Here is an 18,346-nt window from a genome sequence, read left to right as displayed (position 1 = left end):
TTTTCTTTCCCCCCCACCTTCCTCCAAAAACCTTTATTTAACCCATTAAAACCCGGGAACGATTCTGTGTCATTTTAAGATTTCTTTGGCTATTCAGAAATAGCAGATCTACAAGCTCGTAGTGCGGCACTCGGTGCTATTCAAAGATTTTTGCAAATCTTTGAACATATCTTTTGGGACCTCCAGAAGCAAAGATTTGAGTTATAAATGTTCGCTTTGAAAGAAAAAAATATATTTTCAAAGATTTACACAAATCGTTCCAGATTTTTTTTCAAAAATAGCAGATCTACAAGCTCATAGCGCGGCACGCGGTGCGATTCAAAGATTTTTGCAAATCTTTTAATATGTATTTTTTTAAAGCGAGCATTTGTAAAATGTTGTGTTCCAGGGACCTCCCAGAAGCAAAGATTTGAGTTACAAATGTTCGCTTTGAAAAATATATATATATTCAAAGATTTAGACAAATTGTTCAAGATTTTTTTTCAAAAATAGCAGATCTACGAGCTCATAGCGCGGCACTCGGTGCCGCGCTACGAGCTTGTAGATCTGCTATTTTTGAATAGCCCCAAATAAATCTTTAAAAAAATGACACAGGTGCGTTCCCGGTCTAAATGGGTTAATCAGCAAGGTCAGCTGAACCTGTATTGTCATGTGTCTCCTCCTCCGCACGCCGGTGGAACCTTTTATCAGTGGAGGAGGGGGGGAGGTGGGGGAGGGAGGAAGAAAGATGAGTCGAGGGGTGCAGGGAATCCAATTCAATCAGGGATCACTCACTTGTCTGGGCCGTATATAACGGACACACCGTCGGGGCTGAGAGATCACAGAGGATATGTGGGAAAGATCCTGTCAGGAGGCGTGATGCTTCATTTTGAACAAAGAGAAGCTGCAGGTTTGTGTGTTAGTGACCCCTGTGACCCCCTGGCAGGCTGTGTGTGTGTGTGTGTGTGTGTGTATCACCCCAGGCTGCATCATGGGTAATCATTCACACAAAGGCTCAGGTAATGGGAGGGTTAAAAGAAAGTGAAACTGGACCCCACAATAGAGTACAGAAGTCCTGACGTCACTCGTTCATCCCCTGGTTCGTAAAGTCATTTCTCTATGGAGAATAACATTGGGTCATCTTAGAATCGTCTCATATAAGAATTGTGGTCCAAAAATAAACAAACTGTCTCGCCGACATTGTCAGGGAGGAGGTTCTGTATCGTTTATGATAGTCAGTCACTTATATTTGATACAGTCTGTTTCTGGCGAAAATGTAACTAATTCGTCGGAAGTAACATTATCGTTTTCTCACCGTCAGTTGATGCTTCATATCCATAAGAGTCAAACCACCGGGATCATTTGTTTATCTTTGGAACACAGTTCTTATTTGACGCGATATTAAACACATCTATGGGAATTCGGAATGGAGGTGGAAAACCGCGAACCAGTTAGGATGTGTAAATTACGTCAGACTTCGGTGCTCTATTGCCACAATGTGAGGTTTCCCGTTCCTGTGCCTAATTCAAGCTATCGTGCTGTTTTATACGTTTTTGTCATAAAGATTTTACATAGGAGATCAGTAACCATTCCCAGTTTTAACATAATATTACAATTGTTCTGCCTGTAGCCTAAACCAAATGAAACTATAGCCAATATGTGAGCTTTTGAGCGGGACTGAAATGTTATTTAAAAGACAGTGTTATCCCCCACTGTGGCCCGCTATGCGGGGGAGAAGGTGTCAGATCGTCTGGAGCTCAGAGGGGAGAGAGTGGCCAATGCAATAGTAGGGAAAAAACGGTCATTTTGATCTGAAGTCAGTCTGAGTGGTAGTTGGTCTTACTGCAGTCATGCGAGTGTTAAGAGCTGCAGTTATTATTGTTCCTGTGTATGTTGCAAGCAAACCAGGACAAACGCTCGGTGGACGAATGCACTGAAATCACATTACTTTGGGAGGATAGAAAAGATGGAGTAGAATGCACTATAGAGTGTATGGGAATGTCAATAAATGACAGTACAGTATGTACAGTATAGAAGACAGAGAAATATGAGAGAGAGAGAGAGAGAGAGAGAGAGAGAGAGAGAGAGAGAGAGAGAGAGAGAGAGAGAGAGAGAGAGAGAGAGAGAGAGAGAGAGAGAGAGAGAGAGAGAGAGGGAGAGAGAGACAAAGAGAGAGAGCAACAGACTGACTGACAGAGAAACAGAGTAAATGAGAGAGAGTGTGTGTGTGTGTGTGTGTGTGTGTGTGTGTGTGTGTGTGTGTGTGTGTGTGTGTGTGTGACTCCATCATTAAGATGCATACAGCAGCAGTATATATGTATATATGTGCAGTCGTTCTCTTTCATTTGCGGCGCTTCATTAAGAGAGAGTCAATATGCATCAGTCATGGAGGACGCTGCTCTTACAGGAATAATTAAGGCCCTGAGCCAGCAAGCCAGCCTGTCATGGACTACCAAGCTAACCCCACCCACCCTGTGACAGACCCCTCCCCCAAAATAATCATATTTGTACAGTGGACCCCCCACCCTGACAAGCACTTAATTTTAGGAGTTGAGGCATTACATTTACTTTGACTCGTTTTTTTTTATTTATTAGAAGTCCTTAAATTGTCACTTTACTGTCATCCGGGGACCCCCGACCCACAGGTTGAGAACCACTGGTATAATCCATGAGACAGGTCCATACAGTAATGGATGAATCTCTCAATGCTTACACGTCGTCCCTGACAGCATGCCTGTTGCCTGGGGCCATAGGATGAGGCAGCCAGGGGGACAGACTGCGTCAAGGACACCGTCTGGCACACAGACCACTCTACTGCTAACAATATGTTTACAACCTTGGTTGTTGTTGATGCTGATAACCTATGAATAAGAAACCGTACGCCGCACACTCACAGCACCCTCAAGCACCTTAAGGACAATGGTCAAAACTGTTCTTAACACATTCGGTGCCAGACTTTTATAATAACATATTACGTTCGGTGCCATAAATCTCACCGTTGAGCTGCGCGGCGCCGTTTAAGCTGTAGACTCCACGACGAGCATTCCATGTGAAACAAAGCATGCGTGCATTTTGCACGATGTTTTTTTTTTTGCACGAACGCCTGGAACGATAACATCTTTCACGCGGGTCACAATGGCGGAGCGATCACGTATACGAAATGAGTCGTTTTCCCCAGCGTAAAACGTTTTGGAGTTAAAGGGGTTTTAGAGAAGGAGATAGAACGGAAGCGGATGGAGAGCCATGTTTTTTTGGCACAGTGATCTATAAGGCCCTTCCTTCTCAGAATCACCGTGGGTCAGTGGTTTTCAACCTTTTTCGCATCAAGTACCCCCAAATTGACACATATTAGCCCACGGACCCCTATTTGAAAAAATATTCCAGTGACTCAACCATTTAGGTTTATTGGGGGTCCCAATCGACACCGTATCACCATCATCAGTGTTCATTTAACTCTGAGAGTGTACAAAATGGAACCAAATGGACCCGTTAGGGTCCATTTGGTTCCATTTGTACACTCTCAGAGTTACAGACACTTTGTACACTCTCAGAGTTACAGACACTCTCAGAGTTACAGTTATATAAGGGTCAATTTGGTTCCTAACTATTCATTTGGCTGGGGACCCCCTGGAACCCCCTCAAGGACCACTGGTGGTCCCCGGACCACTGGTTGAAAACCCCTGCCGTGGGTGATTCCAGAGCTGCTCCAGCCCCTCCCGTGTCGAAAAAAAACGGAAAAAACAAAAAGACTGAAAACACGGTTCAGACCGCGTTCGGCACTGAAGCGCTACTCTGTGCAAACACCTGGCATCTCCCTTAGAGATAGGGGTGAGAAGTACGCTCATCCGCGAGAGACTCAGGAGTAGAACTGCTGCTCCTTCACTTGGAAAGGATCCAGCTAAGGTGGTGTGGGCATCGTGCCTCCATGAGCGTCTCCCCAGGGAGGTCCTCGCTGCACGTCCCACAGGGAGGAGGAGACCCCCTGGCAGACCAAGGACCAGGAAGAGTAGCCTTCACTGTGGTGAGGACTAATGGGGATCCGTAATAAACAATAAATAAACAGATGGGGGGAATTACTATATATCCACACTGGCCTTGGAACGCCACAGGATCCCTCAGGAGGAAGTGGCTAATGTTGCCCGGGGAAAGGGAAGTCTGGAGCGCTCTGCTGAAACTGTTGCCCCCGGCGACCCGACTCCTGATAAGCGGTTGAAGATGTTTTAACTGTGTGTTGTTGTGTCTTGTTTTGTGTTTGTATTCAGTGGAATGACACTAACGGGGAAATACTGTACAAGTCTGTTGAATGCTTGCGTACAATGACGATAAAAGTGATTCTGATTCAGTGATTTCTCAAGAGTTTATTTTCCAAAGGTTACAATAGTTTCTCTGTGTGGCTGTAAGTATGTATTGACTTGTATCATTATTACTGTAGCAGCTCACTGTACAGTCACATGGAGAGAGAGAGAGAAGCCAACGAAAATCAATAGTGAGATTGGATGAGAAAATCATTACTCAACCGGTTGAGTTGGACGGATGGATCAACCCCAAACCAAGATGGATTCCACTTGGTCTCTGTGTAATCTGTTCAGCAGACTCCGTCTAATTGAGATGTTCAACAGAGCCTGGTGTGTTTTGTTAACGCTGCGTTAAAATGATTGATGTGTTATTTTCCATGCTGGGTTTTTTGTATTTTGTTTTGCAGTGCGTCAGGCGGCCCTGAAATGTGTCGCTAACATTTTAACCAAGTTAAAAATCCTGCCTTCCATATTTTTGGGGCCTGTCAGTAGTAGGAGAAATTGTTCACAAATTTCACACATTCCCCCCCCCCCACACACACACACAATTTTGTAAAACATTTCTAAGTACATATGGGGTGTCAACGCGTCGCGATGCAACGCGTTGTGAGCTTGTAGATCTGTAGATCGTTCAAAAGATTTTTTTACATTTTACACATTTGAAAACGGGACATTCTGCATATTGAGTACTTTATACTTTTGGTATACTTTGGTATGTTTACTCCAGTACATTCTGCATTCCGGACTTACTTGTAACAGAGTATTTCTACATTGCGGTATTGATACTTTTCATAAAGCAATGTGAGATACTTTTAGTAAAACAATGTGAGTACTAGTTTGGCACCACTGGGTCAGGGTTAGGGTTAGAGGGTCAGGGTACCTTTCTTGGCGGCCTGGTCCTGACAGTTCTCGAAGGTGCAGGGTCCCCAGGCGCTCCAGGACGACACGTCACACTCCACGGGACAGCTGATGTGACACAGCTGTGTGGTGTTGGGGGCCACGCCCACACACAGCTCACTGTCCACGGGACGCAGCGCTGAGGAACAAAACAACACAATTATCCATTATTACACAATCATTACAACGTATACATTATTATACAACACTGTGTCAGGACTAGCTGCTCTCTCTCATTCTGTGCTGGGCCCCCTTTGCAAGAGGGCCCCCAAATAAGTGGCAAAACAGTATTTTAACAATCATAAATATATATGTATAAAGACAGAGAGAGATGTTTTTATGTTCTTCCTTTTAAAATAGCCGATCTACGAGCTGGGGCTTAATTTGCTAATATATATGTTTTGTATTAATAATATAAAACTGCAAACTTACTAAAGTTGTCACATAATTGTAGTGGAATGAAAAAGTACAAGGTTTGCCTCTGAGATGTAGTGGTGAAGAAGAAGAAGTATAAAGCACTGGAAAAATGGCCATACTCGAGTAAAGCAAAAGTACCTCAGTGCAGTACTCAGTTACTTTATAAATGTACTTTATTTACTGCTCACAATGCATGCATTTATTCTACATTAAATGATCCCTGCAGAAAAGCATAGATGGGGGAAAAAAAAACACATAAAAGTCAAACATCAGAGAGAAGAACACGGCCAGACGGGGACGCATGCTTAGATCTCTAAACGGCCCTGTCTCACCCCAGCCAACCCCCCCCCCCACACACACACACACACACGCCGCCCCCCCCCCCCGTTCCCCCCCGTTTACAAAGGCTTTCCTTCCATTCTGATATCAAAGCAGGAAACAGACTTCAGACTTTCATTAGCCTACATTCACTCTCATCTCCCAACAAAAAAAAAAACATGACCAAGTTTGGAAGAACAAAGTCCTTCCCTCCCTCCCTCCCTCCCTCCCCCTGGCTGCCAGGCACGGCTAACTGGGTACTGTCTGGCAGGAACCTCTCATCTCCATATTTTTACCATATTTTAACTTTTTTACCCCCCCCCCCCCCCCCCCCGTAAATGAATGCCCTACTTCAGGGGTCTTCAACGTTTTCAGGCCAAGGACCCCCTAGCTGAGAGAGAGATGAAGCAGGGACCCCCTCGACATATTGTATAAAAATTGTGTTTCAGATTCAACTTTTTTGTTTACTTGGTCTGCTGTTTTTTCCCTCTACACCTATATCTCTTTGCCAAAAATAGCAGATCTGCTAGATCTTGTAGATCTGCTAGTTTTTGGCTAAAGTTCACCTCAGAAAAGGGGTGCTAGGGTTCAAGTGGTTATGGTAAAATCAAAAAAATCATATCACACAAAGATTTGGCGGACCCCCTGTAGTAACTCTGAGGACCCCCTGTTGAAGACCCCTGCCCTACTTCAACATACTACGGAAGAGGGGTCTTTGACGTTTTTTTTTCAGGCCAAGGACCCCTTAGCTGAGAGAGAGAGAGAGATGAAGCAGGGACCCCCAATACATATTTTAAAATTGTGTTGCAGAGTAAACCTTTCCATAGATTTCATAGATAGCTTCTTGTTTGACATAGACTTGTTTGACAGACACTCAATCATCAGTGTATTTTCAGACATTTAAAAAAAATCACAGTAATTAGTAAACTTGACCTTATAGGCTCTGTACTTGGTCTGCTCTTTTTCCCTCTACACCAAACCTCTTTGCCGAAAATAGCCGATCTGCAAGAGATATTCTATTTTTGGCAATAATGTTCACCTCAGAATACAGGGATAATAGGGTTCATGTGGTTTTAATGTAAATAAAAGAAAAAGGTCCTATCACACAAAGATTTGGCGACCCCCCCTGTAGTAACTCTGAGGACCCCTATAGGGGGTCCCCATAGGGACCCCCTGTTGAATACCCCTGTACTACGGTGTGACACAAAGGTATAGCAAAATATAGCCGCTCTACAAGCTTGTAGATCTGCTTTTGTTTTGGACATATGAGGTTTACGCCCCACAGGACAACTAAATGGTCTTCCTGTCTACAAGGACAACTAAATGGTCTTCCTGGCTACAAGGTCATCAGACAGCAGCATCTCTCCCACTGAGCCCTGCCAGCATCCAGCCTCATTCACATGCAAATTGCTTCCATTTGGCCAAAGGTGTGTCCTTTAAATAGTGTCTTTTAAGCCATTAAGACCGGGAACACATCTGTGTGACCACTTAAACCATTATTTAATGATGTGGCTCTTCAAACATAGCAGATCTACAAGCTCATAGTGTGGCACTGAGTGCCGCGCTATGAGCTTGTAGATCTGCTATTTTTTTTAAAATCATGATAATGTGTCCCTGGCCAAATACATATACTTTTGGGTGGTCCTTGACATGAAAAAGCTTGAGAACCACTGATATAACAATATATTTTTTTCAGAAAACTGTTATAGGATATAGAAGACATTTGTAGAATCGGAACCTCAGACTTTAATGGGCTAAGAAAGGAAAAAGGAAGGTGGCTGTGCACGTACACACACACACACACACACACACACACGCACACACGCACACACGCACACACGCACGCACACAGGCATACGCGCACACACGCACGCACGCACGCACGCACGCACACACACACACACACACACACACACACACACACACACACACACACACACACACACGCACACGCACACGCACGGACGCACACACGTGTGAGACACTTCTGGATCAAATGATTCTTTCGATTTTGAATTGGTTAGTCAGTGTTTTTTTTTTAATAATACCAGAAGGGGATTCTTACCACCGCCTGTGATTGGAGAGGTAATGGTTTGTTATAAAACAGGATCATATTTTATATTCATCACTAACGCAGGGAGGTATTAAAGATGAATCTTTTCAACCACTGTGTTAGCGTGTGGAATCCAGATGTTAACATGACCTGTTGACGAGGAGAATCACTGCAGATGTTTGTACCTGGTGCTGTCAGGACACATGTCATCAAAACCACTTCAATCAAACCGCTTCATTTTCTCCTCACGCTGCCACGCTACTGTATTGCTTTCTAATAATAATCTGTCAAATAATTGTTGTGGAGTAAAAATTACCATATTTGCCTTTGTGATGTAGTGGAGTATAAAAGTATAAAAATGGACCTCAAAATGGTACTGTTGTACTGTGTAAAGTGCAGTACTTGAGTAAATGCACTTAGTTACCTTCCATCACTGATCAGAATCCTCTAGCTGTTTGTTTGGGAGACAACCAGAGGCCCCGCCCCCAGCGGCATTCTCCATGGCCAATCACAAAGAGGCTGATTAATGAACGTCTCCTTGGCAGGTTGACCTTGCTCAGGTGGCACCTCTCTCTCTCTCTCTCTCTCTCTCTCTCTCTCTCTCTCTCTCTCTCTCTCTCTCTCTCTCTGCCAGATGGTCTAGTCTAGACGATGGGTCTTCAACAGGGGGTCCAGGACCCCTAGGAGCTCCTCAGAGTTACTACAAGGGGGCCGGCACATCTTTGTGTGATAGGAACGTTTTTTTTTTTTACATCAACCACTTGAACCCTAGCATCTACTGGGAAGGAACATTTGCCAAAAAATAGCAGATCTACAATCTCGTAAAAAAAGTGTCCAAAACCTTCAGGTGTGTAAGGCTATAAGCCAATACTTTGATGATAATAATAAAGAAGAAACAAAGGAGACTCTTTGTGTCTCCTACCGGATAGAGCACCGGTCATCAAATTATTGTCTCAGGAATGCGACAAAAAAAAAAACTCCATGAATTCAATGCTTCATGGGGTTTGTAATTGATAGAAAATAAGTAATGTTTTGGGTGAACTACTCCTTTAACTGCTTCGTGCTTGAAAGCAATTGACACTTATCATAAACTGGCTGCTGTGTTTAGTGGTCCTCTGGGTGGACCACTGCTGTGTTTAGTGGTCCTATGGGTGGACCACTGCTGTGTTTAGTGGTCCTATGGGTGGACCACTGCTGTGTTTAGTGGTCCTATGGGTGGACCACTGCTGTGTTTAGTGGTCCTATGGGTGGATCACTGCTGTGTTTAGTGGTCCTGCTAAAATGCTTTCATGGTTTTCCAGTGGGCCATTGCACTAGACTATAAATATTCAATAGAGAGTGAAAACAGAAAAGACACTAGCACAGAGGCCTGAGGGACTCCACTCAACAGAGTATGTATGGAGGTTTAAAAAGTGCTTAAGATCACACACAAACACACACACAACACACACACACACACACACACACACACACACACACACACACACACACACACACACACACACACACACACACACACACACACACACACACACACACACACACACACACACACACACACACACACACACACACACACACACACACACACACAGAGAGTATAAAACACAGCAGTGATACATGAATGATTGGGATTCAGAGTCATTAAATTGTAGTTCTTCCTGCAAGTATGCAAATTAGGTCTGACAGAATGTGCTGCAAGTGTGTGTGTGTGTGTGTGTGTGTGTGTGTGTGTGTGTGTGTGTGTGTGTGTGTGTGTGTGTGTGTGTGTGTGTGTGTGTGTGTGTGTGTGCGTGTGCGTGCGTGTGTGCGCGTGTGCGTGTTGAACATTCTTCACCATAAATGTTGAGGAATGTCAGTCAGCCGGCTACTAAACTGTCACATAATGGGGATTAACTGCTCATCCTTGAAAAGCAAATGACAAGATTACATTCAGCTTAAATCAGGTCACACACACTCTCTTCACGCACTGCTGGACTCCCCACTATGAAGACACACACACACACACACACACACACACACACACACACACACACACACACACACACACACACACACACACCACTGGGCTCATTTCATTCATGTTGCTGTTTTATGTGCATGTGATGCATGGGGAAAGGACAGGAGGGCTGCTGTTTAAAAGAGCTTCTGAATCTCAATGGGAACATTTCCTGGTTAAATGAATGAGGCTTAAACCTTGGAGAGAATAGAGTACCGAGGTCCAGACTCCTGACGTCACTCATTGTACTACCCGCTAAACCCTGGGTCACGGAAGGATTTTATTTTTTCTATTGAAGATACCATAGAGTCATGTTAGATCGTGTCATATAAGAACAATAGTGGCGGTGATGTCAGAATTTGGTACTCTACGGCAATGGTCGCACCATATATTTAGTTTTTTGGGGGGATTTTGGCGTTACTCTTGAGTGCTACTGAAGGATTGTTCTATATTAAGCTGTGTTTCCACTGAAATACCACTACATTGCTGGGTAAGAAAATAAATAACATACATTTCCAGTGTGGATTTTTTTCAAAATCGCAGGCATTGGGAGTGAGTTGGAACGGGGTATTGGTTATATGTGCAGCATGCACTGCAAACTCCTGAGAGTTAGAGAGCTAGAGACCCACAAGAGACACTCCAAAACGTACACATGTACGTTATGAATGAATCACTTAATACCCATTTAAAAAAAAATAGCAAAGATAGACGATCTTCAAGCTCACAAGCCTTTCGCCATGTGATGTGTTGTGAGCTTGAGCTGCTATTTCTTCCTTGGTTGTGAGTGAGAGGCAATTGACAGCATGCGTTCCTTCAAACCATAACGCTTTTTTTTTGATTATTCACATAGCAAAATTAACAGGCGTAAACCAGTTTTAATTTTGTCGACTAAAACTACTTTTTTTCACTGATTAAGCATAGAAACTAACCATATGATGACTACATCTATGACTACATATATTGACAATTACGTCAACATATTAAAACTGGACAAAAATGTTAGTGAGGGACTAGTCGAGAGGAGATCCAGTAGAACTAAAAAGACAAGTCATTTTATGCTTGGTTGCGGGCGGGGTGTCGTCCTTCCAAAATGGCCAATCTACAAGCTCACAACACGTCTTGTAGATCTGCTATTTTAAGCACGCAGCCAAGTATAAATCAGGCATTACGACGCCATCATGGCCGTCGAAAATACATGTTAGTCTACTGAATAAACTGTACATTTAGTCGACTAAAAGTAAAACATTTCAGAGGACTGTAATTTGACAATAACTACATCAACGTTTGCTGTCAAAATGAACCCCATGGCATAACCCTGTGATAAGAATGTTGGTTGGCATGGCAACGGTCACACAACGTACTGTATCTCTGCTCCCACGTAAACACACGCAAAGCATTCTAAATGATTCTTTAATCTGTGCAATACGGGGAACGCATACTGTGTTATTTTAGATTTGAGCTGTAACCCTTATTTTATACTTTGGGCTATTTACAAAAAAATAGCAGATATACAAGCTCTTAGCGCGGCACTCGGTGCCGCGCTATGAGCTTGTATATCTGCTATTTTTGAATGCGGTTACGGCTTCTGAAAGGCATGGCACCCTCATCAATATGAACACAGAACAATAGAAAAGCGTTGTGTGACAAAAACGGAAAAAATATCCATGAATTCAAGTCACCATGGGGTGACTAATCGATAGAAAAAAAAGTGAATTTTGGGGTGAACTATCCCTTTAAGTATATTGTATTTTGAGGCCAATACATTTGTACTTTTGCTCAAGTATTTTTATTGTTTTAAATGCATGTATTTTACTGGTAACCAGGTGTTTTTATACGGTGGTATACTTTTACTCCACCATTGGCACTATAGTGTGTGAGAGTGGGCATGATACCAGCCAGGCCTCTTCCAGCTACATACTCTGCTAAGCAATGCCACCAATTTAGACAGAGCTCATATTTCATGTCCCCCCCGCCCCCTCTCTCCCCCCCCCCCCCCCTCTCTCTCAGGGTTTTCAGCTACATTAGCATATTCATGGAGCTACGGCTCCAGATTTAATGTAGAGTAAAAAAAAGAAAGAAGAAGAAGCTAGAATTCCCACTGAGTTTCACACATGACTGCCAACGCAGTCTGCTAGTGTGTACACACACTGAAATAATGGTTCCTAAAATGGTTCTTTTAAAGGCTATGTGATGGTTCATCACTATGTTGTTCTACACATGATTTTAGAGAACCTTTTTATTTTTTTATTTTTTTACAAAGAACCATTTTTGATGGTTCTTTGAGGCACCATTAACTACTTAAATGGGTGTGGTTTGAATGGGGGAGAGAACCCGGGTCCCAGGTTCGATTCCTGGCTCCGGCAATGTGTCGACGTGTCCTTGAGCAAGACATTTAACACCCGTTAGGTCTGAAAGATGATTTCTGACTGGAACCAAATGTGGTTCTTCTATGCCAGGCATCAATCTAATAGTTGTGTGTTCTCATGGTGTTGAACTGGAACTCATGATGATGTTTTTTTTTCGTCTCTCTTCCCCCCCAAAAAAACACAATAAACTGATGTTTTTTTCTCTGAGCCACTGATGATGATATAACGCTGACAGAGTGAGACAGAACACATGCTGTGCTAAACAAACCACTCTGTCCTTATCACTGAGTTGGTGTGTAAGCTAAAACACTCACCCCTTATAAATGACTGTGGGTTTGAGACATGTTTGTGCGTGTGTGCGTGTGTGTGTGTGTGTGTTTGTGTGCGTGCGTGCGTGTGTGTGTGTGTGTGTGCGTGCGTGCGTGTGTGTGTGTGTGTGTGTGTGTGTGTGTGTGTGTGTGTGTGTGTGTGTGTGTGTGTGTGTGTGTGTGTGTGTGTGTGTGTGTGTGTGTGTGTGTGTGTGTGTGTGTGTGTGCGTGCATGTGTGTGCATGTGTAAACAGTTCATCTATTTCTGCGTTCCTTTGCAGTGGAGTATTCATTGGTTTCGTGCCTCGTTTGTATTCCGTGTTGCTTGCCAAGAATGTCAGTGGAGTGAAAGTCATACGTGTACAGATACTGAACAAATGTACCTAAGTTTAGTACTCAAATAAATGTATTTAGTTACTGTCCATCACTGGCCGTTCCCTTAGAACACAACACTGTACGTTGATAGAAAAAGAACAGAACAGAACAGAACAGAACAGAACAGAACAGAACAGAACAGAACAATAAGACTAGAAGATCAACCAGATCGCATGATGCCTGAAACAGATCTCTACCTTCTTTGCTGCGCAGTGAGCTGAGGTTGGGGGGCGTGGCCTCCCTGGTCGGGGGCGGGGTCTGGACGCAGTAGACGTCCCGGTTCTGGACGCCCCCGCCGCACAGCCCCGTCTGGTTGCCACGCCGACGGTCCTGCTGGCTCAGCAGCGTGTCCACCCGACACTCGCTCCACTCCGTGGTCTTCCAGCTGTAGCTGTGGACAGGACAGAGGACAGGTTACAATGCAGGCATTTAGCAGTGGTGGAAGAAGTACTCAGTAAAAGTAGCAATACCACAGTATAACACTATTCTGTTACAAGTAAAAGGCTATGTTCAAGATGTTACTTGAGTAAAAGTACAAAAGTATTGGCATCAAAATATACTTAAAGTACCAAAAGTAAAAGTACTAAAATGTTTGAAAGTAGCAGATCTTCGCGTTGGGAGCTTGTAGATACATAGGATATTTCAAATATCCTATGTGTAAAATAGGGCTAAAGTGGTTAATGTATGTTTTATAATATAATAATTTATATCTACCAAGTTTTGAAATAATGGTAGTGTAGTAAAAGTACAATATTTGCCACTATAGATGTAGTGGAGTAGAAGTAGAAGTATTGGAAATTGGAAATACTCCTGTAAAGTAAAAAATACCTCAACATTGTACTTAAGTACAGTACTTGAGTAAATGTACTAATGTTACTTTACACCACTGCAATGTAGGCATTTAGCAGACACTCTTATCCAGAGCCACTTACAGATAAGACAAGGGCCTTGCCATTGGCAATTCAATGGGCAAATCAGTGGGAAATCCAAACCTTTGCATGGATAAAGTGTTAGGATGTGTCCTTTTGCACACCTACGAACGGACAGGTGCGTCGGAGTATGAAGGCTGAATTATGGAAGAAAAAGGGAGAATGGACACACACTGTCTTCACTTATCCTGATGAAGGTCCAAGAGGCCGAAGCTTTGCATCCTAAATAAACGTCTTTATAAGCGAAGACAGTGTGCGGGACCTCCCTCTCCCTTCTCCCTTTTTCTTCCATGGATAAAGTGTTACATTTGCCAGGTGTGAAATGGTGCCAGGTGTGAAATATGTGTCATTTTGAACAAAGGCTGATAAGGTGCGAATATGGGGGGGGGGGGGGATTTTCGGGGAAGCTCCCTCTGGTGTTGTGCCCGTGGGAGTCACTCACTCTTTTGAAGTAGTCAGACAGGTACGAGGGCACTGGTCCCTTAAGTATAATGAAGACCAGGCCCATTACAAGTTGCTGTACTCTGTCCTCTAAATATAATGGACAGGTTGGTGGGTGAGTCTGAGGTTCTGGCTGGCAGAACCAACCTCTATATATGTGGACTGCTTGAGGAATAAACACGAGGCCCACGATGGATGTGAGGTCACAAGTATGAGTCTATATATATATATATACTATATACTACAGTATACTGGGTGTGTATCTCTGCTGTCGGGCACAAACCAATTGTGTCCAAAATATTAACTTTCCAGGCAATGAAAAAAAAAACATGTTTTTAGAACAACACATTAGTGCCTCATCAGAGTTGTAATGATGACTTTATACATTGTCAGTTACTTGAATGTGTGGCTTATATTATCATCACTTTACCCAAACACAGCTCAAGTGGAGTTAGGAGGTTTTTGACCATTAATGACGAAGTCAGACCTGCGTCCACAGTTTTGTTCATTTACTACCTCCAAAGTTGGAGTTAGGAGGTTCGACCGACAGTTTGAGGGTCCAATGTAGTTAGGAGTTTTAATCAGAAGTGCTTTTTAATACTCTTCATTGGTTCAATATTTGTAAAACCCAAACACAGATGTAAAGGGTGTTCAACAGCACTGATTTAAAAAAAAAAAAAATGTATGAAAAATGGAGATAGCTGGTTTCTGCCTGACAACGACAATATATAAAAACATAAACAACACAACTCCGGTATGAGGCAATGTCTATATCTGCTGATGCTGATGCTGCTGAAGTTCAAATCATTAGAATTTTGCTTTCCGGTGTAAAACGACCCCATCTTTCAAATTGTCTTAATTAAGGAAACAATACCCGAGGGAATGTGTACCAGACACATGAATTTTGTTTTGCTATTAAGGAATCCACTGCATACATGATTGCATTATATTGTATTATCACAAATGAATAAATTATGGGAAAGCACATGACAACAAAAAAAAAAACATCCAATTATCATTGTTTTGTTTATGAATTCATAGATCATTGGTTTCTCAAAGTGGGGTCCGGGGACTATCAGGGGTCCTTGAGGGGGTTCCCAGGCTAGTTCCACAGCTGAAATGATGAATAGTTGTAGGAACCAAATGGACCCTAATGGGTCTGTAACTCTGAGAGTGTACAAATGGAACCAAATGGACCCTTACAGGTCTGTAACACTGAGAGTGTGCAAATGGAACGGAATGGACCCTTACGGGTCCATTCCGTTCCATTTGCACACTCTCAGAGTAACGGGGGTCCCAGAAATTAAAACGTCCGAGAACCACAGGTCGATGTAGCATTATCCACTGGCATACGCTTCATTTTATTGTATTATCACGAATGAATAAATGATGAAAATTACTAATGCATTATGGAAAAAAAATCGTGTGACTGAAATTCCTATTATCATCGTTGTGTTTATCAGCCTGGAGGAGATGCAGCCGGATGTCCTTTTTTTTTTCAGGCTATAAACATCATTAAGTGTGTGTGTGTGTGTGTGTGTGTGTGTGTGTGTGTGTGTGTGTGTGTGTGTGTGTGTGTGTGTGTGTGCGTGTGCGTGTGTGTGCGTGTGCGTGTGTGGGGCCAGTCAGATGGATGGATAGTGAGCGTCTCTCTCTAAAGTGTTCTTTTTATCCCATCGACCCCCAGAGAAGTGTTTACAATCAGCCCCCGGGGTTCAGCCCATACAACCACCATGTCCTCTCTGAGAGCGGCTAAAGCACATGGCTGCTGGCGGAGGGGAGGGGGATCTATTCATAAACCAACGGGGGGGCTTCTCTCTCTGTGTGTGTGTGTGTGTGTGTGTGTGTGTGTGTGTGTGTGTGTGTGTGTGTGTGTGTCTCTCTGTCTGGCACTGAACCAATATCAGGCTCCCCATCAGTGGCGGTGCAATGCATTGTGGTCCTGCCCTCAGGTCACAACATGGACGACCTCTCTGTGTCTCTGTGGCGATACAATGGATTTACTTTGAGGTCAACCAATGAAAGAGCTCCTTATTCATGAGTGAGGTATCGGTCTCTCTCCCTGTCTGTCTGTCTGTCTGTCTGTCTGTCTGTCTGTCTGTCTGTCTGTCTGTCTGTCTGTCTGTCTGTCTGTCTGTCTGTCTGTCTGTCTGTCTCTCGCTTGTTCTCTCTCTCCCTCTGTCTCCCCCCATCTCTCACTCATTCTCCCTCTCTCTCTCTCCTGGGACATCAGTCCAATGGGAGTCATTTAGTGTCACAGAGGAGAACGTAACAGCGATGGACACACATTGATTTATCGTTAGCATCAGTTCTGTCCCTTATGACATGAGCACATGTCTTCATCACTGTACCATTAAAAACAAACACAATTCACTTCTTTAGTCGTCGGAAAACATGAAATAATTTCCACCATATTTCATTATCGGGGGGATTCGTTTCACTTTAGGCGGTGAAGATTGCTTCCCATTAGTCCCATTAACGGCACAAGTTGTTCCAATCTCACACAATTAGCAACAGAAGAGCTCAGAGGACTCAGAGGATGAGGGAATCCCTCACAAGTTGATTCTTTATCGGGGTTCCTGTTAGCTCTTCATGGGGTCCACAATACAATGTACACACAAATTCATACAGTCATACAAATACAGTCAATCAGTATAGACAAAAGTCATATATTATATGTAAAAATAAAACTTAAGTGTAACTAAATGCATTTGAAATTAAATAATCAGCACCATGGATAGCTCACTATGTTACTAATACACTTCAGCACCATGGATAGCTCACTATGTTACTAATACACTTCAGCACCATGGATAGCTCACTATGTTACTAATACACTTCAGCACCATGGATAGCTCACTATGTTACTAATGCACTTCAGCACCATGGATAGCTCACTATGTTACTAATACACTTCAGCACCATGGATAGCTCACTATGCTATAACACACTTCAGCACCTCGGATAGCTCACTATGCTATAACACACTTCAGCACCATGGATAGCTCACTTTGTTACTAATACACTTCAGCACCATGGATAGCTCACTATGCTATTACACACTTCAGCACCATGGATAGCTCACTATGCTAACACACTTCAGCACCATGGATAGCTCACTATGCTAACACACTTCAGCACCATGGATAGCTCACTATGCTAACACACTTCAGCACCATGGATAGCTCACTATGTTACTAATACACTTCAGCACCATGGATAGCTCACTATGTTACTAACACACTTCAGCACCATGGATAGCTCACTATGTTACTAATACACTTCAGCACCATGGATAGCTCACTATGTTACTAATACACTTCAGCACCATGGATAGCTCACTATGTTACTAAATCACTTCAGCACAATGGATAGCTCACTATGTTACTAATACACTTCAGCACCATGGATAGCTCACTATGTTACTAATACACTTCAGCACCATGGATAGCTCACTATGTTACTAATACACGTCAGCACCATGGATAGCTCATGTTGCTGCCATAATAGAAACACAGCAGGCCCTGTGGTCATGTGATCAATGAACGGTGTCATTCACAGCAGCCACAACAAATGTACTCATTACAAAGTGCTCTCTCTCCCCTCTCTCTCTCTCTCTCTCTCTCTCTCTCTCTCTCTCTCTCTCTCTCTCTCTCTCTATGTGCCAGTATAACCAGTAGCAGCAGCCAGACATGGAGGATAAGCCAGAAAGTGAACAGTGCTTCAGTATGTTGTTCTGACAAACCAACAAACCGGGCAAAGCAGATGCTCGCCCACCCAGCTTCTCGTCCCATGTGTATAATCTTCGGTATGACCCGGCCCGGGGATGAATGCATCCCCTTATTCTATTCTAATGCTGTTCCACCTACTGTGTCGTGTCACCACAGTAGGCTCAGCGGCTGTCTGTAGCCGGGTGGAGGTGCAGGAGGAGTTAAGGGTGGGGGTGGAGACGGAGGCAATGGTGGAGAT

The 18,346-nt window shown here is 43.4% G+C and overlaps 1 protein-coding gene across 1 annotated transcript in view; it reads right to left on the bottom strand.

Annotated features, from left to right (window-relative positions):
* The window catches only part of thsd7aa (thrombospondin, type I, domain containing 7Aa), a gene marked incomplete at both ends in the record, with an annotated part of 204,039 nt that overhangs the window by 114,315 nt on the left and 71,378 nt on the right, over positions 1-18,346 (bottom strand). Inside the window, 2 exons of the mRNA XM_084080528.1 lie at positions 5,155-5,310; positions 13,205-13,398. Of these exons, the coding sequence (XP_083936654.1) occupies positions 5,155-5,310; positions 13,205-13,398 (350 nt within the window). The remainder of the gene's footprint in view (positions 1-5,154; positions 5,311-13,204; positions 13,399-18,346) is intronic.

This window comes from Gymnoscopelus microlampas (genome assembly GCF_963454915.1).
Source record: "Gymnoscopelus microlampas genome assembly, chromosome: 15".
NCBI lineage: Eukaryota > Metazoa > Chordata > Actinopteri > Myctophiformes > Myctophidae > Gymnoscopelus > Gymnoscopelus microlampas.
The sequence above is the reverse complement of the archived record's forward strand: the minus strand, read 5'-3'. Positions and strand labels throughout refer to the sequence as shown.